The sequence below is a fragment of the Aphelocoma coerulescens genome, chromosome 3 (assembly GCF_041296385.1).
Source record: "Aphelocoma coerulescens isolate FSJ_1873_10779 chromosome 3, UR_Acoe_1.0, whole genome shotgun sequence".
In the NCBI taxonomy this organism is placed as follows: Eukaryota; Metazoa; Chordata; class Aves; order Passeriformes; family Corvidae; genus Aphelocoma; species Aphelocoma coerulescens.
In genome coordinates, this window is record NC_091016.1 from 90,665,617 (window position 1) to 90,691,969 (window position 26,353).

Here is a 26,353-nt window from a genome sequence, read left to right on the forward strand (position 1 = left end):
AAAGCATAACATCACCTGGTTGAGCACTGTTCAGCTCTGTATATGCAGGAGCTTATTGAACAATGTCCTATATGTCCTCTTGTGTCCCTATATGACTCATCTGTATCTGCAGCACAGGCTCACATTTCTAGCCTATGGTTTTGTGATATCTGTGGCTGCTTTGGACATGCTGATGGGAAGATATTACTTCACTTATCTAATATGTGGCATGGCTACATTTCCTCTAATGGAAGGAGCTGCCTGTTTATATTGGCCAGAAACAGAACGAAATCAATGATGTGCAAACCTAAACTGAAGCTATGAATGGGAAAACTGCAAGCTGAGCTTCCTTGTGAAAGCACAAAATTTTGTGATTACTTCATTGCTCAGTGATGGAGAATCCGAACATTGACAGCTGTGGCCCTAAACTGAGATTGAAAATTTGTCATCAGTTTCTTGGAAAGGGTAAATGGTTCTTTTTTTCCAAGGCAGTTCTCCATTAAAGAGGAAATCAGAGAGAGTGAACCCGCACATATCATAAACAGAAGTAGATTTAATTGCAAAAAGACTATGAGCTCCAAGTAAGAAACAGTGCATGTGCAGCATGCAGGCAAGTGCCTCCTCTGGAAATATGGTCTCCTGCTGCTTGAGAGGGTAGATCTGCTGGAAGAACTACTCACTTCAGTGCAATCCCCTTTGCCTAGAATATGGCAAAAGCCACCTGTTACATAAGCATCTGGTAATACATTTCAAAGCAGTTTTCTTAGAAAAGATGCTCAAATATGTCATCAGGGTGCTTTGACCCTGGTTGTCCACCAAAGCTGCTTTATCAGTCCCCTCCTCAGCTGGACAGGGGAGAGAAAGTAAAATGAACAGCTCGTGGGTCAATGGTAAGGACGGGGAGAGATCACTCACCAATTACTGTCATGGGCAAAACAGATTTGACTTGGGGAAATTAACTGAATTTGCTACAATCAAATCAGAGTAGGATAATGAGAAGTAAAAGCAAATCTTGAAAATATTTACCCCTAAGTCCTCCCTTTTCAGGTTGAACTTTATTCTCAATTCTTTGACAGCTCCTCCTAGTGGTTCAAGGATACAGGGAAGGGGGGCCATGGTCAGTTCATCACACATTGTCTCTGCTGCTCCCTCCTTCTCAGGCAGAGGACTCACACATTTCCCCTGCTTCACTGTGGGTTCCCTCCCATGGGTGGCAGTTCTTCATGAACTTCTCCAACATGGGCCCTGTCTACACGCTGCAGTTCTTCATTAACTGCTCTAGTGTGGGTCCTTTCTGTGGGGTATAGTCCTTCAGGAAGAGGCTGCTACAGTGTGGGTCTCCTATGCGGTGACAAGCCCTGCCAGCAATCCTGCTGCAGTGTGGGCTCCTCTTTCCACAAGTCCACCCAGGAGCCTGCTCCATTGCAGGCTTCCCACAGGGTCACAGCGTCCTTCAAGCATCCACCTGCTCTGGCATGGGTTCCTCCATGGGCTGCAGGTGGGTCTCTGCTCCCCCATGGACCTCCATGGGCTGCAGGGGCACAGCTGCATCACCATGGGCTGCACCAGGGACTTCAGGGGAATCTCTGCTCCAGTGCCTGGAACACCTCCTCTCCTTCGCTGACCTTGGTATCTGCAGAGCTGCTCCTCCCACGTATGCTCACTCCTCTCTCCCAGACTGTTGAACAGTTTTTTTACCCCTTCTTAAGTCTGTTATCCCAGAGGCACTGCCACCACCACTGATGGGCTCAGCCTTGACCAGCTGCGGGTCTGTCCTGGAGCCGCCTGGCATTGGCTCTGTTGGACATGGGGGGAGTTCTGGCAGTTTCTCACAGAAGCCACCTCTGCAGCCTCCCGCTACCAAAACGTTGCCATGCAAAACCAATATAGTCATTTGCCATTTAGATGTGAATGTCCAATTAATTGCAGGGATCCAGTTTAGATGGTCTGGCAACAGTCTGTGGATAAACTTTGAAAGGGGTGAAGACAGAACTAATTAGGAATGAAAATGCCTGTTTGGTGCCACTCTTTTTTTTTTTTTTCCAGTTTTCATCTATTGTGAACTTTCTGATTTTCCCAAGTAATTCTGAAATCTAAAAGTGTAGCTGTTATGTCCTAATGATTGAGTAGTTGTGTAGATAATGTACTATTAAACAGAAACAGAGAGTTTGTCTTTATCAATCGGCACCACACTGTGGAAAAGACAAATACCCGTGTTTTATGTACATGAATATATACATAAAGAAGAGTCTTATGGGACATCTGAAATACTTCTAGAACGTCCATTCCTCTTCGTTAATCGAGACTGTTGCCTTTGTGACTGGAAAAACAGGCTCTGCTCAAAAGATAAATTTAGACCTGTGCACAACCAAATACTGCAATACATGTTCAACGTGGTTTGTATAAGGCTGCTTCCCTCCAAAACTGTGGCATCTCTAAGTTAATCTCAGCTCTATCCAGATTATAATTAATAGCTTGGCTTATGTGAAGTGCAAGTGTCAATGTTGTAGCTAAAAGTGCACAGAAATCACATTATCAGCTACAAAGACCTCTTTTGCTTTAAAAATAATACTGAGTCACTGGATAATAATGATTCGATAATGGAGATTTTCCTTAGAAGTTCATGTTGTTATGCCATGTGTTTTGTGAATGTGTGTTGTTGTGGAAAGCTACAACACTTCATTTCCATTAAGAGTCCGGATGGAAACTTTGAAGCTAATTGAGGAGTCCAGAAAGCTCTGCAGAAAAAAGGATGTATTTATAAGAATGCTTCTTAGTAGATTTAAAAGTGCTTTAAAAATGGATGGATCCAACTTGCTTAGATTTCAGCTATATGCTGGAATAGATATGATATTATCACAGATCAAGATTTTGAGGAATCCTGAGGGAGGTTGTCAATAAATTCTAGCATTTTATTAACAGACAGGTCAGCTTTCCAAGGCACTTAAAGCAGCTCAGGAGTGTTACATGTTGAAGAGTTGGAAGCAGTAATAATGTCTTCAAGGAGACAAATGGACAAATATAGCAAAGGCTGTAAAGCCAGAGCATAATAATTGAATCGATGACTTGACTATGATAAAGTACATGGTGGACGAAAAGGAAGAGGGCTGTTAAGTTCTCTTCTTTTTATTGTCAGTTGAAAATGAGTCTGGAATGGATCTTTTGGTGAAGAAGTCAGTAATGCCTCCAGTGAGAAACATACAATTTACCTTCTCTCAGAAGCAGAAGTCCATCATTCTGTTGCAGTGTCAGTAAAGAGAACAGTGTGCTCTAAATCTTTGTGCTTAAATCATAGGTCTGTTCCAGGGGTGGTGGCTGATGACAAATGGTACTGCTTGAAAGCTTCTGCTTCTTAAAGAAGAAAACTCTGTTTGGATTTTAGGAAAGCTAGAAACATGACATGGGGGAACAGGTCAGATCACTGTCCAGGGGCAGGGAAAGACCTGAAGGGAAGTGTAAGAGATAAGATGGACCAACTCTCCTTTTACTGGGCTGGTGATGTTCCTGTTGACATACACCAACACAATTCTGACTGGCCGAAAAAAGGACAAGATTATTTCCTTTGTCTCCAAGTTGTTTGCTGCTTTGATCTGTAAAAAAGATCAGTTGTGTGAATATTTGTTTGTAATAGCTCCACTGCTTTTGAATTAAAGGAAGCTGGTTTACACATGGGAGTGTGTGGAGGTATCTCAGCCTATGCATTTTATAGAGCTCCTAAAATAAGATTTGGAATATTCCCGTGGGAAAAAAGAGAAGGGCAAAAGGGTGTATAAGCATTAACACAACCTACTGAAATAAGGAGACTGTTTAGCATCCAATAGAAAGCTGTTATGCTTTGAGGTGAAACTTGGCAACCATTTAGCAGTATGTAGAAAAACTTGCAGAAATCTGAAGATGCCGTAGCTGAGTGAGATCACAGGGAGTGTTGGATGGGCAGAATGTGATTGCTGTTTGGACTTTTGCCAGGCATTTTGGTTAAAGTTTCTTCATCTGTCTTCCAGAAGCTTGACAAGTAACATCGGAAGTGATTTTGCCTTATGGAAAAAAAAAAAACAAAAAAAAGATTCCTATATAGCTAATGTGAACTGTAAAAGCGTGGTATATAGAGAAAGAGACTATTTTCAAAAATCGGTTCCCAGTCTCCATTATTTTTGTGAGCTGTGGCATTGTGAATTGATGAAACCAGATAAGGGAGCTATATTTCTTCTGTTGCTTTTAGTGAGCTTGAGTTTTATATGGAAAATAGAAGAAAAAAAGTATTAAGCACCTTGGCTGCTTGAAAAAGGATCTTGCCTGAAAACTTGTACAAGTGAAGATGTTATTTTAATTGTACTGACTATTTTGGCTACTCAGTCCTCTTCCAACTTCTTCCAGAATGCCTGTAATTTTTAAATATTATCCTGAAAATTACTGAGCATTGTACTGTTCAGATGTTCTCACTTTTTGTGACTGGTACTGCTGACCCTAGTTCTGCTTCTTATCAATAACTATATGTCTGAATAATTCAGTTTTAAATAGAAGGGCTTCTTGTTGTTGATGCTCCAGTCTTTGACACATTTTCTATTTTCATATGTCCCACCAAATTAAAAGAAGGCTATTATTGTGTAATGGTGGGTGACTAGCTAACATATTTCTTTCTTAACTCTCCAGAGAGCCTGCTGCTGACTTTTTATTTCATGTTTTCATACAAAGTCGATTTCATTTGTCATTTGCCAGATTTTCAGAAATTAAATTCTAGGGCTGTCTTGTTTCCCTCTTTGTTAATCACTTTGAGTTTTATGCACTGATGAATTTCCATGTTACTTTCTCATTTTTGTTAGATATAAATTTACTTTGTTTCCAAGCCATTTATGAGCAGACAGCTTTGTAATTCTTGCATCTTTTCCCTGTTTAGAAACTTTTAGTGCTTACAGTTACCTAACTGTATTTGCCTCTTTTCAGCTGAGATGGGAAAATCGAGGCTGGGGGAACAACAGGGCTTTATATCCTTCTTTGTAGCAAAGTAGAATCAACTTTACTTCTTGAATTAAAAAAAAAAAAAAAGTCTGCTGAACACACAGAAACCTTCATATTTCAGTTCACCTTCTGTGCTTCCACAGAAAGGAAATGCATTTTCAGCTGTATTTTTGTAGAGTAGTAGCTAGTGACTGGTTAAATTAATCAGAAGTGTCTATTCTGCATGATTCTTCTGGGGATATATTCCATTAAGTGACTGCTTTTTCTGTTTTAAGGTAGGATGTAGAATGTGACTAAATAGTGTCTCTAAAACTTACTGTATTCTGTTCTGTAAGCTTTTGCTTGTCTGAGCTATATGGTTCAATGCTAAGATTGATTTTGAAAGAGCTACTGAATCTTATTCTACATTTTTTAAGCCACTCCTGTGTGAGGAGTTTGGGGAGAGACCATTCTCCCATTTGCCTGGTAATTAGATCATCTTCTGAGGACTCTAGCATTTAACAAGGTTGTATCCACAGCACTAGATTTAGATGACGCAGAGCTCTGATTCCACCTGGAAATGATTGTGCTCCTGTAATTTAGTTAAAATGAGCTGTCAGAAGTGAGACAGTGTTTACGTATTTTTAAGTGTAGCTCAGAAGCTGGAGAAAACCCTGGTGACACTTCGTTGCTAATCATTTTATGTAAGCCTTTCCTGCAAAGGCAGAGCATGCATTCCTAATACAAAGCAATGAAGAAGTCAAGTGGAACTCTTTTACAACAATACTGAATACTGGTTAAAGTACTGATACTTATTAAAGTGCAGTGTCACTGTTGGATTATACTCCTTTCCCAACGTACATTCAGATAATTTAAAAAGCATCTGAATGCCTGATTAAATCTTCCAAAATGATTCTCAAAACAACCTTGTAATATTTTTTTACAACAAGGTAATCATCTTTAAGAAGATGCAAGTCACAGAAAAAAGAATTTCGTGTAAAGACATTATCTTAATCTCACATAGTATTCTGTTTATGCAGAAGTGACTTGTCAGTCCCGTTTTAGCCATTACAATAAAAATTGCCAGGACTTTGGATTACCTAGAGTTCTCATTCAAATGAACAAATACTGAGTGTTTTTTAAAGTTAGGCAATCATTTAGGGTGCCTACCTGAAGACTTAAGAGCCTGTTTCTCATCTTGTAAGCTTAAAAATGCTAGTGGTGGTCCCTTAGTGGTGGCAGCTTTGCTTTAATTAGTTTGTGTGGTATTATGGAAATGCACCTGAAGTGTTTGTGGTGATAGCTCAACGTTGTAGGCAAGGACCAGAACCTTTTGAAGTTAATATCAAAACTCTCTTTGGCTTCAGTGGTGCAGAACTGGCCTGCAAATGAATAAACCAGCCAGCTGGCTATATTGTAGAGAAATAATTATTGCAGACTCCTCATTAACACTATTGCATGTGAACTTTGCAAGCAAATGCTTGAAGCTAATCTCAGATAGCTATTTGTTAGACAAGTGAATTAATAGCTGTGGCTGCTGGTTCATGCAGAGGGTTCTCTGTTGGTTTTTTTTGTCTTTTGTTTGAAGACTTCAATCAGTATAAATGATTTAAAGGCCTCACTCCACTAGATGGGGAAAAGATGCTTATAATGTAGTACTTGCTTACACTCTGTAGTTATTGATATGATGTAATATTTTTACACTTGGGTAAGTATAGATTTTGAATAAAAGAATTTAATTAACACTGAATAAATGTTCCTCATAAGGGGAAAACTATTTCTATTTCATTAATGCTTCATGCTTCTAGCAGTTAACTAATTTAATTTTACTCCCGGTGTTCAGGGTCTGTGCTTTTCTTTCCTTCTGTTTTTCAGTCTTTGTTTTAAACAGGTTTTCTTTGTGTTTTGTAGTTGGGAAGAGAAGATCAGCCAGAGATAGAAGATAGGGAAAAGTACAAAGCATTTTTTTCCTTTAGTTGAACTTCGTGTAATGCACAGTGGACATGTATCTATGACTGTGCATAAAAGAAATGTGATGTGAAAAAATTAGGTTTTTGGAAAGATCCCTGAGATTTAAAGATTACAAACCCTATTTTAAAAAGCAAGCTAAGGGACAATGAATTATTTTAAATAAGTAAAGGTAGGGAGGATCAGTCACATTATAAAAATAACACTTGCACATGCAAGGAAGCATGCTCATTTAATTTGGCTTAGTAAGGAAATTTAGGGTTTTAGGGATCAAAAGCCCTTTTGAGAGTTGTTTTTAGTTGTATATGCAGTACAGTAGAATTTTGTATAAAATGCTTAAATTCAGGTTACAAAGTGAGTGAAATGATGTGGCAAATGTTCAAAGTGAATAAAAAATATCAGTTCATATTGTGTGTCAAGCATAGAGGGTTTTAGTGTGAGAAGTCCAGGAGAATGATTGTTTTAAAAGTTTGAGGCAAACAATTTTTCATTTTTATTTTTCCACTAACTCAGTACAGTTTTATTAAAGGTTTTCATGCAGAAATGTTAAGTGCCTGGTTTCAATATTTGGTAGTTCTTAGTGTTTATCTTACAAAGCTAGTAAAATTTTGAACAGCTTCAGGTTATTTCTTTCAGACCTTAAGGTCATGCTGTGATCCTCAGCTTTGGATCTTGCACATTTCTAACTTCATCTTTCTACATTTCTACTCATTTATGCTATTTTTCATTCACTGAGCTTTGGGAAATGCTATATTTTTTTTATGGTGCAGGCAGTTAGGGTTCAACAGTGTGGTTTTTTAGTGGCCTTGCCCTAAGGAAGATGTTTTAAACATTATTTTGGAAGTCTTAGAGCAGCCCAATGTGCTGTAATAATTATACTTCAATAATCCAAAGTGATGACTCCAGGGAGATATGAATCCAGTGTATACTTTGTTCATATATATTTCTCCTTGATGGTAAAATTGGATTTAAAAAATAAGAAAAATAATTGGAAGAAAAAATCTGGAAAATTGATTCTTCTTGAAGGTCATTAATGTTTTCTAAAAAGAAGTTAAAAATTAACATGAAAATCTCATTGTTAAAGAAATCATTCTAGCTTTGTTTTGCACAGTAAGATTTTTATCAGTACAAGAAAAGGTCTCATAATAGTAAAACCTAATGTTATTTTCATCTGAAACTGGAAAGTATTCAGTGGCTGGAAAACAGACAAAGAAAAAAGGGGGGAGAAAAAGAAGCTTGAAGAGAATACTATGGACTGCATGGAGCCATGAGCTGAAGGACAGATTCATACTATGTTGTAATATAAATAAAAAAGGTTGCAAAGGAGGAGGAGAGAAGAGAAGGGGAGTAAACCAAAACTGCAAGATAAGGTTTAATTCAGAAGTATTTTCTGTCCAGTATTTGACTAAAATATCTTTCAAGTGAATGAAGGAAGTTGATATATAAAAGGAAACTTAGGCAGCAAAATGAAGAGGGAATGTGAAATTTGCACTTTATCTAAGCCCCCTAAAAAGAGCAGAGTAGAAAAAGTCCAGTTTGTAAGTTTTACAAAACATTTGAACCATTTGTCTTTAAAGACGCCTTAATTACCAGTCTTTGTTAATTAGCTGGTTCACTTAAATTAAAAAATGCATGCAACAGAAATATATGTACAGAGTCACTGAGTCATTGAGGTTGGACATGACCTCTTGATACCATCGAGTGCTAAAGCACAATCAGCTAGAGCAGGTTACCCGGGAGCATGCCCACTTGGGTTTTAAACACCTCCAAGGATGAAGAGTCCACGACCTCCCTGGGCAGCCTGTGCCAGTGTTCTACCATGTTACAATCAAAAAGTGTTCAGAAGGAATTTAATGCTCTTTAATTTGTGCTTATTGCCTCTTGTCCTGTTAACAGGCGCTACTGGGAAGAGTCTGGCTCTGTCAACTTCACTCCCTCCCATCAGGTATTTTTACACATTGATATGATACCCCTGGACCTTCTCTTGTCCAGGCTGAACAGTCTCAGCTCTCAGCCTCTCCTCATGTGAAAGACGCTCCTTAGTCATCCTCATGGTCCCTTTTTAGCCTGTTCTTAACCCTTTCCTCACTTCATTAAGTCTATATCTTTCTTGTACTGGGGAGCCCAGACGGACCCAGCAGTCCAGATGTGACCCTACCAGTGCTGATTTGGGGTGAAGGATGACCTCCGTCAACTTGCTAGCAACACTTTTTCTGATGCAGATGTATGTCCACTGTAAGTGTTCTGTTACCTGGTCCTCCTTTACAAAGGGTAAGTCTTCTTACAGACTTCCCTACTAGTCCTAGGGGCCTGGGATTCCTGCAGGCTGATTACCAGTAAAGACTGAGGCAAAAAGGCCGTTGAATACCTCAGCCTTTCAAGTGTCTTTTGTCAGCAGGGCCTCAGGCAATGTGCAGGCTAATGCTGTGCTACTCACTGCTTGTGTGTCACTGAGAATCTGGAAACAACTGCCTCCTGGTTACCTGGGTTCTCACTCTGCTGGAGTAGTTTGCTGTTCATGGTGATGGCTGTTGTTGCTGTCAATTGTTTAATTGGAGTGAGTAGGGACCCAAAGAAGCCATTGCATTTCTGAGATTTAGGGTTGACTGCACCTGTTAGGTGTTGCACTAAATCTCTTCAGTGATGGTTAGGTCAGGAGTGCAAATATTGGTTTGACTGTGTCTAGATAATCTCATTATTCCAGCCCACCAAGACAAGCAGTCCCTAACTATCCCATACACGTGTCCAGTTAATGTCTTTGTCTGACACCAGTGTTTTAACATCTATTTCCTTTTGAAATGGGTCTCATTTAAGCCAGTTATCCAGGGTGCTGTCAAAGCCCATGTGTGAACTGTGTTTTGCAGTGATAAATGAGTACAACTTTTATCATAATCCATTTATTTTTTTGCTTGGATCCCTTTTCAGAATGTGATGGGTGGCCTACTTTTGTGGGGATGAAATATTATTTTCCTGTTCTTTTGTGACATAATGGGTCTTGTAAGGAGTTGCATAGTTTTTTGGAGTAGGTGGCATTATTAGGATGGATATTAATTATTTTGGGGATGCTGATACATCACCTCTGCATGATCTGTATTTGTCTCTTGAATGTTCCTCATCTCTTGCTAATTATAGTTGGCCTTGGGGGGATCAGCTTCCTAAGTTAAATAGACCAGTGTAACACACAGTGTTTCTGGAGCGTGTTCAGGTGAGAACTGGTTCATGTCACCAATTCCATGTTCACAACCCCCAGGTTTTTTCACGGTTTTGCGGTGGCCATATGCTAATGCTGCTACCTACACTCCTGTTTGGGAGCAAGCTTCCCAAATGCCTTTGCCCTGAAAGCATGTAAGTTCCTTTCTTTTCTGTTTCCAGGCTTGTTGAGTAAACTTGTTCTTCTCTTTCTGCTTTAAGAATTTTTTTTGTGTCTTTTTCCTGCTGATTGATATATTTCCTCTGTTCTACCCATTGCATTTTTTTAAAACCAGATATAAACTCTTCAGCAGATTCTGTGATTACTGTTACATCAGTTATCTGAAACTGAGGAGGGGAAGAGCTTGTGCAGATTTTTTTCTGGTTGTCTGTTTTGCTTACCTAAAAAAGTCTACCTCCATCTTTTTTTCCTTTGTCTTTTCTTCTCCCCACCTGCCAACTTCTGAAAATTGGAAACATGAGAGGCCTTGTCTGAGCATTGGATTAAGAGCCAGGAAATCCTTACTCTTTCCATGACTCATTGTGTGTGTCCTTGGGCAATCTGTTACTATTACAGATAAAAGCTGTGCATAGCACTTGGATGAAAAATTAGAAGCACGGTACATGATCCAAGGAAATTATTTCAAATTTAAATCAAAGAATGGCAAAAGTGGACAGAAAAGAGAGGCTGCAGAAAATTAGTATGGGGGGAAAGAGTTTGTTTATGAGCTCCACAAAATGGTTGTGAAGGGGGATGGGTATTGCTCACAGTAATTTCTGTCTTTTTGAACCCTTTGGTTCTGTCACAGTGCAAGCATATGCTGTGGTAGTAGATGCACATACACATCCCTCAGTTTCAGAGCTGATATATTCTTATGAGAAATGAAGTGGGTAAATAAGGGTGATGGAAGAAGAGAGGGTGCTCTGTTCAATAGAGGATGCACCAGTTCTCTGAAGGTTTTCTTGGGAGGTTGGCTTGGTGATTGTGTTTACATGTGTGTAAATGCCTGAGGTTTTCTTGTTTGCATAATGTTTCTTACATTTCACATCTTTAAGGATGTGAACTCTTCCTCACAATTTAGAAGAAATAACAGAGATCTTTGGAGAGAGAAAAGGTCTGGGGCTTCTAGGCAGGGTCACCTGGAGGCCAGAGAAGACAAACGGAATAATTTACCTATATTTTCCATGATAAATCAAACATGAAAATAACTTCCAGAAGTAACAGAATATATGATATGATATGATATGATATGATATGATATGATATGATATGATATGACATGATTGATATGAAAAGCTGCCTTCTGTATTCCTTACATGACTTCTCCATATAAAGATGAATATAGTGAAAAGCTGCCTGTAGAACACACTGCTTTCAGAGTGTATTTGCAGGCATTTTAGTACCATGTCCATTCAGTGTTCATTCACATGACATTGCCTATAGCTTTATTTTGCCTTTTTTAATGATCTGTACATCAGCTCCCCTTGCTGTGATATTGAGGGTGGTATTCTTCTATTCAGCAGCAACCTGTCTAATAATCTAAGGCAGCCTTTCCATCCCACAGCCTCTTGTTCATGTAACCTTGTCTCTTCCTTCTTCTCCTTTTGTGTTATCCAGTGACTATGCAGCTGTGCCAACACAGTGGGGAGGAAGTTTGGTAGACTATTTGGTTATTGCTTAGCTTTCCACCAAAGAAATGCATACTTCTGTGGTGAAGGCTGCTGGGGTCCTTGTATAATCTTTGATATTTCATTTGGTGAGGAAAAATGGCTGTGCTTGGAAAGAGTGTTTGGCTTTAAATTATTAAATGCCTATGTTTGGGTTTTTTTCCTGGCTTTGAATAGTCATGGTTAATTGAGAAGAAAGATATCAGGGTTCTGAGATTCAGAATCTTCTGGTGATGCTACAGTATGCAAAAGGTCATTGTTTCAAAAGGTCAGTCCTGCTCCTGCAGTGGAAGTTGCTGTCCTGATGCCAGTTAAGTGGGGTCAGTCTGACCTCTGCTTGAGAGCGTTAACTTGCCTTTTCCACTGTTGCTGCTCTTTTGACATGCTGGGATAGGAATCTGATGAAGAAACTGATTGAGAAAGGGTGCTATCAGATGTTTATCCTAGCTTTTGTGATCAGTTTCTATCTCACAGACTTGCCGTAGCAAGTCTGGTTTGTTGCTGGGGCCACGTAGAATTCTTGTGTTTCATTAAATTTAGTCCTATCACTGCAGATAACATCATGTATCATCAACGAATCAAGCTTTGTCTTAAGATCCCTCTGGTTCCTTGTACAACCGTTCCTTTTGGAAGACCAGTTCACTTTCAATTCACCATTAATGGATGCATTCATCAAAATTTTCCAAATCTGTCCTGATAGAGAGTAACTGTTTTAAATTGTCTGATGCCTGTCAGGGGCAGGAATCCATAAGCTATTTATGAATCTCGATTTGACTCCCATAAGCACTTTACTACAGGAATAATTGCCTCCCTTGGACAATAGATGTTCCAATGTGTGTATAGGATCAAAGACCCAGGGCAAAGTTCATCTTCCGAATAACCATGTTGTTGTTGAGGAAATCTTTAGATTCAAAAGGATGAGGGAGTTTGTCTCAGGTGAAAATTGTTTTCTTCAGTATTGTTTTCAAAGAGAATGTCATTGGTTGTTTTTAAGTCTTTCTTACTCTCTTGCTAATTTAATAGACTTTTCTCTCATGGGTGACTACTGACAAGAAATACTTAGAAAGGATGCAATTTAAATGTACTGAAGTCAAAGTTAATTGTATTAAACCTTCTTAAAATGCAAGAATCATACAATACCAGGAAAATAAACATCTAGCATGCAGAAATTACATTACTACATTCCTTCTCTCAGTTGTTCTACAAGCAAGCTTTTTCATAATGAAAGACATAAGGGACTTCAATATAGTCTAGACAACCATTTTAATTTCTTGTGATATTCTCAGTCAACTTTTTGACTTTCGAGAGTTCCCAGAGCTGAGGACTCATGCTGCCCATGGAGAGTCTTCCCGGTATTGCCATAGTTAAATTTTATTTATTTTGTACATCATGCTCTACTCTTAAAGAAATGTGTCAATAAACAAAGTAATAATAAATCTCACACATCTTTCAACACCTACTACCCCATAGATCTTTGCTTTTAAAAATCTTCACTTTATTTACTGTTACTACTGTATAAAATTAATAGTATATCTTGATGAAAAGAGGTTTAACTTGGAGGATTGATGTTTGAATCTGCTTTCAAAAAAAACCCCACTTGAAAGCTTTTATCTTCAGTTACCTTAGTGCTGAAGGAAAAATATTCTAAAAATTATAAATACTGTATTTTCTTATGAAGCTTCAAGGTCAGTAACTGTTCTTTTTACCAAGAAAACATCTGTTTTCTTGAGTTTGAGCCTTAAAATGGATGGTTTCAGCTTTTGTTCTGATTGCAGCTGGCAAAAGAATATGCCCAATCCCTAGAAATAAAAATCAGTTTTACCTAGTAATGGCTATAGGGATCTTAGAGGCCAGAAATCCACACTATAAAAGTACCTAATATAATTTAGGAGCTCAAATCTCACTGAGAGTGGCCTTAAAGTCCTACATCCTTTAGAAGCTTTGAAAATGTTTTATTACCCAACCAGTGTTAAGCGGTGTTTACTGAATGCTTGGCCATTTAATAGGCATCATGAGATTGTACAGGAACAGGATGACCTGGGACCAAAGGACAGCCCTGCTCAGACTCTGTCCCCCTGGGAATGAATCATAGTAGGAAAAGACATTTTACTGAATACCCCTTAGTTACTGTGGTTTTATGTTTTCTTCTGTGTCTCTCTATTTCACAGGATACAAATGAATGCCTTATGCAATTTTTTTTTTCCTTCATCTTTTCATCTTCTTGGTTTGTGCTTTTATTGCAGCCATATAATCTTCTAAACACCTGTTCCTGTTTTAACTCAATCTCTTGCCAAAAGCTGAACTGTGGTAGGAATGCAGTAGTCCCAATAAGGTGTTAAAAATAAAATAGTAGTTGATACTTAAATACCCATTTATATACACAAACAAATTAATCCTCATACCTCATGCAGGGAGGTATTTATTCTCATTCCAGTTTTAACTGCCAGGAAGCAAAGAGAGAATTTAAGCAGCTAATTTTTCAAACTTGCTTTTTTTCCAAAAGTTTTCAAAAGATAACCTAATGAAGACATCTGTTCAACCTATCTAGTTTCAAAGTGTTACATAACAGTGCCACATTCTCCTTTAATTTCCTCTACTGTTTACTTTAGAGTTGTGGTAGAGTTGACTGTTCGGATTACATGTAAAAATAAAGATTGTGTGTAAATGTGAGCATATAACCAAATACCTCTCAATAAAAGATATCATTTATTTCTGTTTTCTAATGCATCCATTCTGTGTCATGCTCCCTCTGCCCCCTCCTCACATCTTACTGGTATTTCAAATCATATGTCAGGTAGCATTTGGGTTTAGTATGTTGAGAGATGGGTGTGCACACAGGCGATGGCCACTTCTGACACTGTGGCAACATTGTGTATGTGACAAGATATCCCAGAAGTTTCAACATGACATCAGTGTACTCTGCTTCTATAGCATTTGCTAAGGGAGACTCTAAGAAACCCAGTTTACATCTGTGTACTGGTTTCTGTGACATAACTAACTATAAATATTGCAGGAAATGAAGAGGGTAGACCATTTCCTGGCTTTTCAGGGTTTGGTGGATTTTCTTTTTAGATAAAAATGTAGCAGTTTAGAGAAAAAAGCAAAATTAAACTGCTATTATACCCTCCAGGCCATCAGCAAGTATTAACCGAACTATTATTACGAAGAGTATTAACCAAAGTGGTTGGCTTGTTTCCTTGTGGATTCTTTGTTTGTAAAGCACCCTACCACAGTAGTTTGTAGTAAATCTTTTCCTGACAATCCATTTAAAGGCAGAGCAGGTGGCCTCTGGTGCTGCTCTATAATTTCTCATGTCAGTTTTACCTGTCCATTGGGTTTTCTAAGGCATTTCAGTGTAAGAGATGAGAAGGTTGTCTTATGACTGGCCTCAGACAGACTCTGAACAGGTGCCTAAATTTGGACAAAGAGAGACTGATTTTCATTAAATTAAAATTCAAAGATGTATTGACCTACAACATCAATATCTAATATCTCTGGTGTCTTGCCAGTGCTGAATCCTGGAGATAACTGTATTGCTATTACACTTGGAGTCATGGAGAGCGTGAGGGAAACCCAAATAATTTCTTTGGTTGCTGCCTGTGTGATAGCCTTGTTAATGCACCCCAATTACATCTCTAGTTTAGTGCAAATGCTTCCCCACACTTCAGTTTTTAGCAAGATATGCTGCTTTCTTCTCAGGTTTCCAGTTCAGTTCCTCGTTTTCTTTAGTTTTCCACCATGTTTCTTCTAAACATGAAATAATCTTAGCCTGCTGTTTTACTTCAATAAAGGGCAAGGGAGTTGAGAGGACAAAAAAGACAAGAAACACAAGCAAGGAAAGGCATCTCCAGCCAGGCCCTGAAGGGGATTCTGGCTTCTAGATTTTACCTGCTGCTGCAGCTGGGAAACAAATTACTATTTTTGTAGTAATCTTGCTTTTCCTGGAGAAACTGTGAGCAAGACTTTATCTCCTACTGCAGTATATCTGACGTAGTACAGGCTGGAGGTAAATACTGTTGAAAGATGTATTGTGTGGGTTTAAGGGAGAAGGATTGATTAGAGTCAGAAAAACATTTTTAGGGGTAGTGATTAAAAATAGGAGGAAGACAATTTGAATTACTTTGGTAAATAGTTCTGTAATAGGGAATAAGAGAGAAAATGTTAGTTTTTGGTGAAGGGATCATTTGAGCTGGAAAACTAAGCTGGTAATAGAAGACTATATTGTTCATTTTTCTGGTTTGAATGATGAAGCACTTGAAAGTCACCTTTCTGGTTTAGATTGTGCTACAGTACTTCATGGCTAGAAGGAGAGAAAAAGGAGAGGAAAGGAGACATTTGCCAGCTCAGAATCCAGCTGTGTTACTGTGTAGTAAAGACCTAAAAGCTGTTCTTCTCTTTCACATATGTTAGCACTTCCCTCTCTTTCAGACATAATAAGATTGAAATAGAGTTAAGAGAGTATTTTGGTGAGATAGGATGCTTCATAAACTTTGTTGCAGAGAATACCACCTAAGAGCATCTAATTGAGAACAACAGCCATGCAAATGACCAGAACATCACACATCTGGGTAAGGCAGCATCTAATCAAAGACATAAGTGCATAGCGTGTTGTGAAACACACCTGACATGCACCATACTTTATCAGCTTAATTTTGAGAGAGGAAATTCACTGTTAAAGGGAGATTATGTGGCCACTTTGTTGACCCTATTAATTCTCTCTAGAATTAGGTACATCTCACTTGCTTCATGGTCAACAAAATAAATCTATATATTTCTCTATTTAGAACTTACTTTTATAAGACAGCAGGCTATTCATTACACCTTGTTCAGGGCTTCTTTCATCCTCTTCTTCAATGCTGAAATACTGTAAGGGGTGCAGTTGCTGAATGCCACAGCAGCACCAGTGTGTCAGTTCTTTCCCTTTCTGGGGGAGATACAGCAGTATATTATTGATTCTGAGCAGTTGAAACAGATTCCCAAGAGGCCAAAGAAACCTAGTGGCATAAGAACTGCAAAAACAGAGCAAAGGCTTTTGAGTGACATGGTGTGCTAGTTTGAAACCAAACCAGTGGAAGATTGCAAGTCAGAATTATAATTTAACAGGAAAATTAAAATAAATGCAGTTAACTACAATAGTACACTGACAGAGTCAGGATACAACCTGACACCCTGTTAATTAGGGTGGTGGCAGCAGTCCAGATGAAGTGGTCCTGTTGAAGCAGTGGTTCTGTAGAAAAGGGGTCTGATCTTCACCTGACAGTCCAGTGGTGTAGTTCTTGTCCTCTAGGAGTCCCATAGGTAAGGGCTGTTCATGCTGTTCTAAACCCCAGATTATAGCCAGGTGGGAATGCTTGGCTCCTCCCCCTGGGTGGAGCATCTCACAATGGGCTGATGTAATTCTGTGAGTCATGCTGTGGGTCCTTGATTGCCCATTAAACAGAGGTAGCTTCCTGAGGGAGTTATCAAGGATGAGTCATGGTAGGAGATAAGGAACACTGCCCCACCTGCTTTAACAGTTTGTGAAGATGATAATAGAATGTAACTTTTGGTTACATCTTACGTTGTAACCTAGGGCACATGGCTTTGAGGTAATCATGTGGGAACAAGTCCTGCCATGACAGCAGACTCTGTGGGCAAGTGTGGAATGGCGTGCTGGAGTGCAGGGCATCGAAAGGGTGGCAGACTCGCCTTCCTCCAATTCAGCCTTGTGACACACCTTTTGGCAAGGCTAAGAATTTTTTAGAAGCTTCATCATATGTTTCAGTTAGGGCTGCCAAGCATTAATTTCTTCATGTCTCTAGCTTTAGGATACAGCTAGCATGTAGTAAATTGACACAGCAGCTTGCAGTGCCTCATTTGTTTTAGGTTAACTTGTGTTTCACAACTGCCCATGCATATATGTGCCTAAACAATTGTTTTCAAATGGCAGTTTAAAACTACATGATACAGAAATATATGTGCTGCTCTGACTGCATGATTAGTTTGAAGTTTGGTGTGGTGATTACTACAGTAAAAACCAAACTTCATCTGGTGTTGACTAGAAAAATCCTAAATTCCATGATGTTTTTAGCTCAGTTTGCTTTGTATCTGTAATTGCAATGCAACATTAGTACCCAGTTACATCCCCCGTTATGATTTACATTCAAAAAAGTGTATGTAAGACTAACAAAGGTCAATAATACTCCTATTTCTGTGCCTGTCTTAATGATGGGTACCACAAGAAGTAATGTCTGCAGTAGAAATAAAAATAGTATAGGCTAATGAGGAAGGCTTGGCAGAAAACAAAATAAAGCCATGAAGTTTTGGGGCTTCTAGATGTAAAGAAACAAAAATTAATAGCCATCTCATCCTGAAAGAAAACAAACCCAAAAAACCTTTTCCTTTTTTCACACAAAGAACTACTTGATCTAAAATTTTAATGAATTGCTTGTCTTCATATCAAATAAAAACATGCAGTGATTTATTTTCCACTGTTTTTTCAACTGCCAATGGATTTTTCTCTAGAGCTTTGGCAAGTTTCAACATGCAACTGTTAACAATAGCAAAGTGATAGCTTGCAGTACGCATGCACAGCCTGGTACTTTGGGGGAATCTCTTGCTTGTTCTCATTTACCTCTGTCACATTTCAAATCTAGCTTCATTATTATAAGAAATTAATACTTTAGGAAGGATTATGTTGAAAGAATGCATGCTGACTTCTAGACGGGTTTATTTCTTAAATCCTGGAGGTACATTACCAGATTGAGAAAGCATATTTAAAGAAGGAAACCCTTGCTTTGGTTGAAATTAATTCCACTAGAAATTGAATGAAAGGAATCTAATTGTCTTTCTGCTTGGTTGTTTTGGTTATGTTTCACATTTTCTCCTTGGACAGAAGAAGAAGTGATTTAACAGAGTGATGTTCTAATCAGTTTCCTCCTGCATTGAAGGCTGGAAAGCTCACAGATGTACAGTGCCTTTCACACTGTACAGCAGAGGACATACCTTTCCCCAGCCTTCTCCTAGGAGTTCTGGGGAATTTGACTCTTCAGATGATAGGTCTGCTGAAGCCAAGTTCTTGCCAGCTTTCGTTGCCAACTCTGTTCCTCTGCTTCTGTGGTAGCATAGCACTGACCAAAATTATGTTTCCTCTAAGACATTAAAGCTGTTTGAAGCACATACTCATTGAGATGTGAAATTCCCTGCAGATATATCTGCTAAAGAATGACCTTGACCTCCTGCATAGTGAGTGAGGTAAGAGTCCTTCACAGAATGTCCCCTCCTCCATACCCAAATCTGAGCCCTGTAGGGGTTAGTGGGTCAGACTGCAAAGCTGCTGTTCCACATATCTTTATTCTTTAACCCAATTTGCAGGGTTTTAGTTTGTCGGGATAGCATGGTTCCACAATCTGTGCTTCTGTTGGCTTCATTATTTCCTTCATGACATAGTCCTGTGCAGCACAGTGCTGCTGTGTTTGGCTGAGAGAGTATTCTGGATGTATTTTAGTTTCTGTCTCCTTTAGAACTCGAGCATGATAGTGCTAGTCATGAACGCTTTTAGATTGACCCTATACATTAGTTTTGTTATTTCATTAAATATTTGAAACTTGGCTTGTACAACTGTATCTGTTCTGTCAATCTGTAGTATCGCAGTATTGACCTTTTCATGGGACTCATATTCGTCTAGAGACATTTTGGTTTGAAAATTTTTGTTTCTATAGTAAAATATTTAAGACTTACCAAGCTAGTGGTATGAGGTTATGGTGCTATGAGCACAGGCTGATGTTTCCTTGGTTTTCTTTGACCAAAAATGCAAAGGAAGGGTAGTTAGATAAAACACTTTTTCATGTTCTGGTGCATACTCAAAACTGGACTTCTCACTGCATGGCCTTTAAAGTATATTGGGAAACTTTCCCTGTGTGAGAGAACCTGAAACTACTATTGTTGACATGCTGTGTTAAGTGGCTGCCATTGATGAGCTGTGGAGGGGATATTAGAGCAGCCGAGTCTACTTACATGGCTTCCGTGCCGTAGGAGAAATGGGCACCTAGTGACCTAAGGTTCAACTACTATCACAAGAGCCTGGAGAACAGAAGAAAAAGAACCAAACATCAGTGTAACAGAGGACAGCTTTGCTGCTGGAGTGTAGCTGGTGAGTTTGCAGGCTACCAGGAGGCCCTCTTGGGGCAAGTAAATACTATACTGTCAAGGTAGGGTCATCTCAATGATTGATGGGTTTGATCATCTTGGCAGTCTTTTCCAACTGTAGTGATTCTGTCTCTGGCTCCTCTCATTCTTCCAGTAGTGAACATGCTGCTTTCCTCTCCAATTTCCTCTAAAAGTACCTTTGCTCTCCCCAAAAGCTGCCCCAGAGATCTGAGGATAATATGCACCAGCTTGGTAACATTCAAGTCTGGAAAAGACAGCTGCTTTTTTATGGGTCTCTGGATTCAGTGGGAGCAAGTGTAAATATAGCAGTTAATGTTCTCTCACGTCTCTGCTCATCTAATGCCATCTGCTTTGTGTCCATTCATTCAAACTGGTGCCAAAATGTATTTCTGGAACAGGTTATTTGTGCATCAGCAGACTTGATCCCAGAATGTTAGGCGAGAGCAAATATATAAACTGTATGGTGTGGGTAGGCAGGTGAACTCTTAAGATTTAATGTGGCTATTTATAATCAGACATTGCCAATAGTTGCTAATCCACAGGGTAATGGTAACAGTTATAACTTGTCATTGCTTCTGGGTGGTGCGGGAATGGAAAGAGTAGTTTCCCCTCTGGGAAAGGTCTTATTCCTTTGAGTGCTCTGTCCCTTTTCAGCACCTATGGCAACACCAAACTTCTTGCAGAGTTTATCAGAAATCAAATATTTATAGAGCTAGGACCTAGACATGGTCGAGATGCTTTAATCCTCCCATTCGTTGATCTGTCTTTATTTTAAAGGAGTGAGAAATATGTCAGGCAGGGTTATGGCCTTCACTGTCTGTTTATGCACATTGTCCCTGTAGTGGTATTAGTGCATTATTAAATATGGGGATAAGGGATATGTAGGTTCATTTATATTCACACAAACATGTTTCTATCACTTTGTCTGATTCTTTTTTCAAGGTAGAAGTGTATTCCGTGTACAGGGCATCTTGACTGCAACATAATTGCAACTACCCAAGCGTTTGTACTATCTGTAGTTATTAAAGCTTAAGCCATAACACTTAGCACTAGCTGTAACATTTGTGAAAATACAAATCTGGATGTGAATTAGACTGGTCTGAGGCTTTGAGTATATGTTATCTTTCAAATCCAGCTGTACATGTGGACAAAAACACTATTCTCAGCTTTTCACTCTCATTTCCACCAGAGATTAGTCTCTCCCCTGTGATCTGCCAGCAGAATTGTTTGTGCAAGCCCTCCCTTTCCTGTTTCTAGGATAAATCCATCCATTTAGTGCAGACCAGAGGCCTGAGTTTGGTGTATCAGTCTGATTTCACCAGACACTAGGTAGAAACTTTGAAGTGGTCTTTTGTGGGGAGAGAGGAATGGTTACTTGCAGCAGAGGATCACCATGTGCCTGTGAGATTAATGTCATCCAGCACAGCTGGATCTAGGAGCAGAGGTCTGCCCACCACTGTCCTTGTCTTTTTGGGAAGGTTATTCTCTTCCTGTGCACATGGATGGCATGGCATTGCTTGATTACCTGTCACCCTTGAGTGGAAATAAATACAGCATTTGATGTTGATTGTAGGCTGTAGCCTTGCTGGTGTGTAATCAACGTTTCCTCTGCAGTCATTTCATCTCACCTGATTTCACACTAGCACATGTGCAGGATTAAAGCGTGGGTATCTGTCTATGTACAGACTGTCTGTTGCAGTAGATATGATTTAAGATAGCCATGTAAGTTGTGTTCTTCTAAAACACAATGTAGTATTATGAACTGTGCATGGTAGTGTTTAAAAATTGGTCTGATGTTCAAAGAAGATAACAGTAAAATGCCTTTTATACGTTTAAGCTTCAGGTTTGAGCCTGGTGGTGTTTTATTCTTTGTGGTGCAGTGAAAAAAACTACAGCAGTCATATTTCAGGAAGCATTCAAAGATTTAATAGGTTCATTTTCTTCTGCTGAAACTGAAGCATACATAACTACTTTCAACCCTCTTTTTTCCTTTATAATTATGCAGGAGTAAACAGAAGTACAATTCCCTCTCTAAAACTAAAGAGAAATTCTGTATTTTCTACATACTTTTGTTTAGCTCTTAGGAGAAACATAGGTATTAAAAATCCTTCATTGTCATATTTGAGAGACATACATAGGGATTTTTATGCACCATTCACTTGGATTTCTTTAAAGAGAAAAGCATAAGGAGAGTTTCAAAGCTTGTGTTCCAACATGGGAATGCAACTTTTGACATATTATTTCCTGTTTTGTGGAAGTAAGGATCTTGCTTCTGTTCTGGTTCTTGCAGCTGATTCAAAGATTGAACTTTTTCCTTGCTGAGCTGATCTGTAGGTTGCGTTTCTTTAAAATATGTTGTTTAGCTGCCTCTATCATGCTCCTGCTTCTCTTGCAGCAGTCATCTGCTCTGCCTGCTCACCTAGTGTTAGCACTTGGTAGAAGGGATTTCTTTTCACCAGCTTCAGCCATCTGGAAGCACCTTCTTTTATCTCCTAAATTCGTTAGGTCTCCATAGTTTTAAAAAATATTTTCTGAAGTTACAACTGTTTTCTTTCCCCTTTTATTCCTTGGTGTTTGGACATATTTCACCAGACCAGATTGCTCATAGCAAGTAGGATTTGAACTAGATAATCTCTATGGTCTCTTCCACCCCAAACCATTCTGTGCTTTTCCTGAGAAAGCCAAGAGAGCACATCCTCTAAAACTGAACATCACTACCTGGATTTCTTAACTTGTCCTGACTCCAGGAGATTTTAACAAAGTTGCTGCTGCTTTATTGTTTACTGAAAGAGTGATTTTGTAAGATATATCTATTGTTCATATATCTGTGGTGCTCTGTTGCTCCCTCTGTATTGATATCTCTTAAAATGCTTGAAAATCTGCGGTTTATGTTTGTTCATTATCCAGAGGTCTTAGCAGCTTCTGGCTCTGTGAAGACTAATGGAATAGAGGGGCTGAGATGCACTTGATACTCTGTGACAGAGTAAGATTAAAATCTTGAGAGGAAAGGAAAAACTGAGAGGAAAAGAAAAAAAAGTCTCCTGTCATAGAAGTATGGAGGGTAGAGTACATAAATTGTTCTTAAGGGTGGATTAATACTGGCTATCCTGAGTGCTTTAAGAAGGGGACAATGTGCTGAGATAAGGTCAGTAAAAAAACTGATTAGAGAACTGACTTTTATTCTAAATTTAGTAATAAACCTGTGTAGATGAGATAACTGTTTGGCAAATTACTTTCCTTTCAAAATGCATTCATAGCAATGAAATATTGGACGTGCAGACTTTGCTGGAAGCATTGCTACTAAAGCTGGAAGAAGCCAGTAGTTAGTTCTGTCTTGTAGAGAAAGTATCCTAGTAGATGGAAAACTGGGGGAGAATCACTTAGACCCATTTTTCCAACTTATAGTAATTCATTTATTATGTAGAACATATAGTTTACTGCTGTTTAGAGATCCAATTGCATCTACAGTAACAGTATAATAAAGGAATATTTTATATGCTTCATGTTGAACTTCGGATGGATAAGGTGAAACTTCATAAGTGGTTTAGTTTCAGTTGATTTTGTTCTCAAGTATTTTCATGGGTTGCAGGTGTTTTTTTAGACAGCTTATGATTTCCATTTTTTTTGCTGGCTATGTCGGCTGTAGGGATGATCTAATGTGCTCTTTTCATTCACATTGGTAGTAAATATAAACACAGACAGTGATAAATTATTCCTCTTGTTGCTTTTCAGTTTATTGGGCAGTAGGAGAGCCTAGCAGTCTAGGGAAACATTATGTTGCAAATAACTCTCTCAAAGGAGAGGAAAAGTGTATTTCATGCATTATAAAATATAGCAAGCAGTCAAATTAAGCAAATATATCCACTCTAATGGCACTTCAAAACTGTGTAGCAAAGGAGTCTGCAATCACAGGTAAAAAAATCTGCTTGAAATTTTGAGTCTTGTGTATTGAGATGGTTATTGCTTTTCTCAGTTTTTCTATTTTTTCCTTGCGATGCAAGGACAAATCTCCCACATTGTTAAGGTCAATGTGAGTTTTGTCTTTGATTTGACTGGTGCCAGTGTTTCATCCCTAGCCTGTATAAATTATGACTTTTCCACAGAGGTAAGATTTTACATTTTTTAATAATTATGTATCTGTCTCTATTCATCTGAGTAACTAAGTCATGAGAAAGGTGACAAGCATATTGATTTTGCTTTCATATTTTGTCTTTGAGAGTGGTAATCTTTGGCATAGTGGATACATTTCCCAACATGATGAGTAGTCTCTGGCTTTTACAACACCCCTTGGTTGAACTGACAGAAATTGTTTTGATGGAGCAGCTTACTGCTGGAAAATGCTGATGGAGCTGAATGAAAACACTCTGTGGTAATGTGTCAGTGTGATGAGATTTTCATGAGAAAGCAGACCAGCTTCCACCCTGGCCAGCGAGTGGTTTGCTGGCAGGGTTTGCCTATAGACATTTCTGAAAATGTATGTTCTTTAAATCATAGAATCATAGAATGGTTTGGGTTGGAAGGGACCTTAGAGATCATCTCGTTCCAACCCCCCACCACAGGCAGGGACACCTCCCACTAGACCGGGTTGCTAATTTAACTTTCTCCATTAGTATCCTGCAGATCCTGAAGAAGGCTAAATAAAATCAAAACCATAGAGGAGAAACTGCTGCATGCATGTGACCAAGAACAAATGAGTTTGGGACAGCAGAAATCCTATAGGTCTCTTGTATTTGACAGATCACTTTCCCTCTAAATAGCTGTTAGACAGTTCACTTAGTGCAATAAAGAGAACAGGTACATCATTTGCCATCTTCTGATCATATACAAATGTTTGTCTTCTCCCCTCAGGTAGGATTTTGGTTCCTGGTTATTTCAAAATGTAAGGTATTTTTCTGTATGACTTTGGACTTTTCATTGTGACTTTGGAATCAGGATTTGACTTACAGTGACAGCACTGTTCAAACAAACTAATATTCAGACAAAACAGGGAATGTATCAAAGATTTAATCTAAGCTAGTTTCAAAATACTATCAAATAGCCTTTTAAGTTAGATGAGATAAACACTGTGCTTTGTTATCCTGGAGAAAAAAAGAGTTTTAATTCTGCAACGTGCAGTGCTTGAGCAAAAAGAGAAAGTTTGGGAATTTTTAGGAGACGTTAGGTAGAGAAGAGGTGGGAACGTAACACTGCTTTCAAATATAGCCTCTGTTTTCTCATTGCATTAATGCGTTATTAAGTAAAAAGATTATTATAATACATCATTTCTGTTGATACAAAGAAACATTTTTGTTTTACCTGCAATGTTGAAACTAATTATGGTATTGTTTTTCCTTCCTTTTATAGGTTGCCTTTTTGAAGATGTGAACAAAGATACCTGTGTTGAAAACTATTGTTAGATTTATTTTCAGCAGAAATGTGTACAGATAACTTCTAATGGTGTGACTTCTAGAAAAAAATCCACTGGCAATACAAAAGAAAATGGGGTGTGGTGGGGTGGGTGGGTGTATTCTTCATACCTGACTGTGTTTCAAAACCAAAGACAGTTGATTTTTGTATCCAGTGCATTCTTAGATGTCATTCTAAGAGTGACTTACCTGTCACTCCTCTGACATCCAGCTGGGATGACTATTATGATGTCTTCATTGCCAAAAGGAAATCCCCTGTTTATCTTGTACTACCTTTATCAGTGTTTGGTAGCAATGTATATATATATCCTTAGGAAAGTTCACAACTGGTAGCAAATATTTTAAAATGTCATGGATACTAATGTAAGTTCTTTACCTTCTTTGTTCTGTTGAAGTTAGAGGTCCAACTTTAAAACATAAAATCTGTTTTTTGTAAAACTTACATGTTTATCATGTATATTGTTTCTGCATTAAGGTTTAGCTCTCTGCTTGAGAGTGAAGGAAGACAGTTTCTGCATTCCTACACCATATATAGATTTTTTAAAAAATGATAATATTTTAGAAAACCAAGGTTTTATAGTTAGTTGGAATAATTATTATCTCAAGGAAAGTTAACATGTCCTTTACTCATTAAATGATCCTAACGTGGGAAGTGATCCCACAAAGTGTTGGACACCTGGGTTTTAAACATCCAAAGACAAGTAGCTGAGGCCTCACAGTCCCCAGTCTGGATATAATTTTTCTGTTATTATTTTAGTTTTCGGTACTGAAGGAAGAACAAAATTGTTCTGACTTTTGTATTCAGGGACTAAATTATCTAGCTCCAAGATATTTTATTTATGCACCAATGTTGAGTCATTTTATGAATAAAATATTTTTTCTAAATTAGTTTGCCATTTGTTCTGCCTAATTTCTGTGACAGTTTCAGCTTCCCAGAGTATGACTGAGCAATTTGCAGAGGGAAATCATTCATATGACACCAAAATATTCCAGCTTTAAGATCTTTTTTAAATGACCCCTGTTATTGTTTTGCATGTATGGAGCAATCTTAAGTCAGAGAA

General features: G+C 38.5%; 1 protein-coding gene across 5 annotated transcripts in view; it reads left to right on the forward strand.

Annotated features, from left to right (window-relative positions):
- The window catches only part of UBE3D (ubiquitin protein ligase E3D), a 97,014-nt gene that overhangs the window by 54,444 nt on the left and 16,217 nt on the right, over window positions 1–26,353 (forward strand). The window contains exons 10-11 of one of the 5 annotated variants that reach the window (XM_069011252.1): window positions 8,779–8,827; window positions 25,231–26,180. The exons of 3 other annotated variants lie outside the window; for them this stretch is intronic. In XM_069011252.1, the coding sequence (XP_068867353.1) occupies window positions 8,779–8,827; window positions 25,231–25,283 (102 nt within the window). In that variant the 3' untranslated portion in view covers window positions 25,284–26,180. Of the gene's footprint in view, window positions 1–8,778; window positions 8,828–25,230; window positions 26,181–26,353 lie in introns of those variants that run through there. One more of the 5 variants, XM_069011253.1, reaches the window with a different exon arrangement.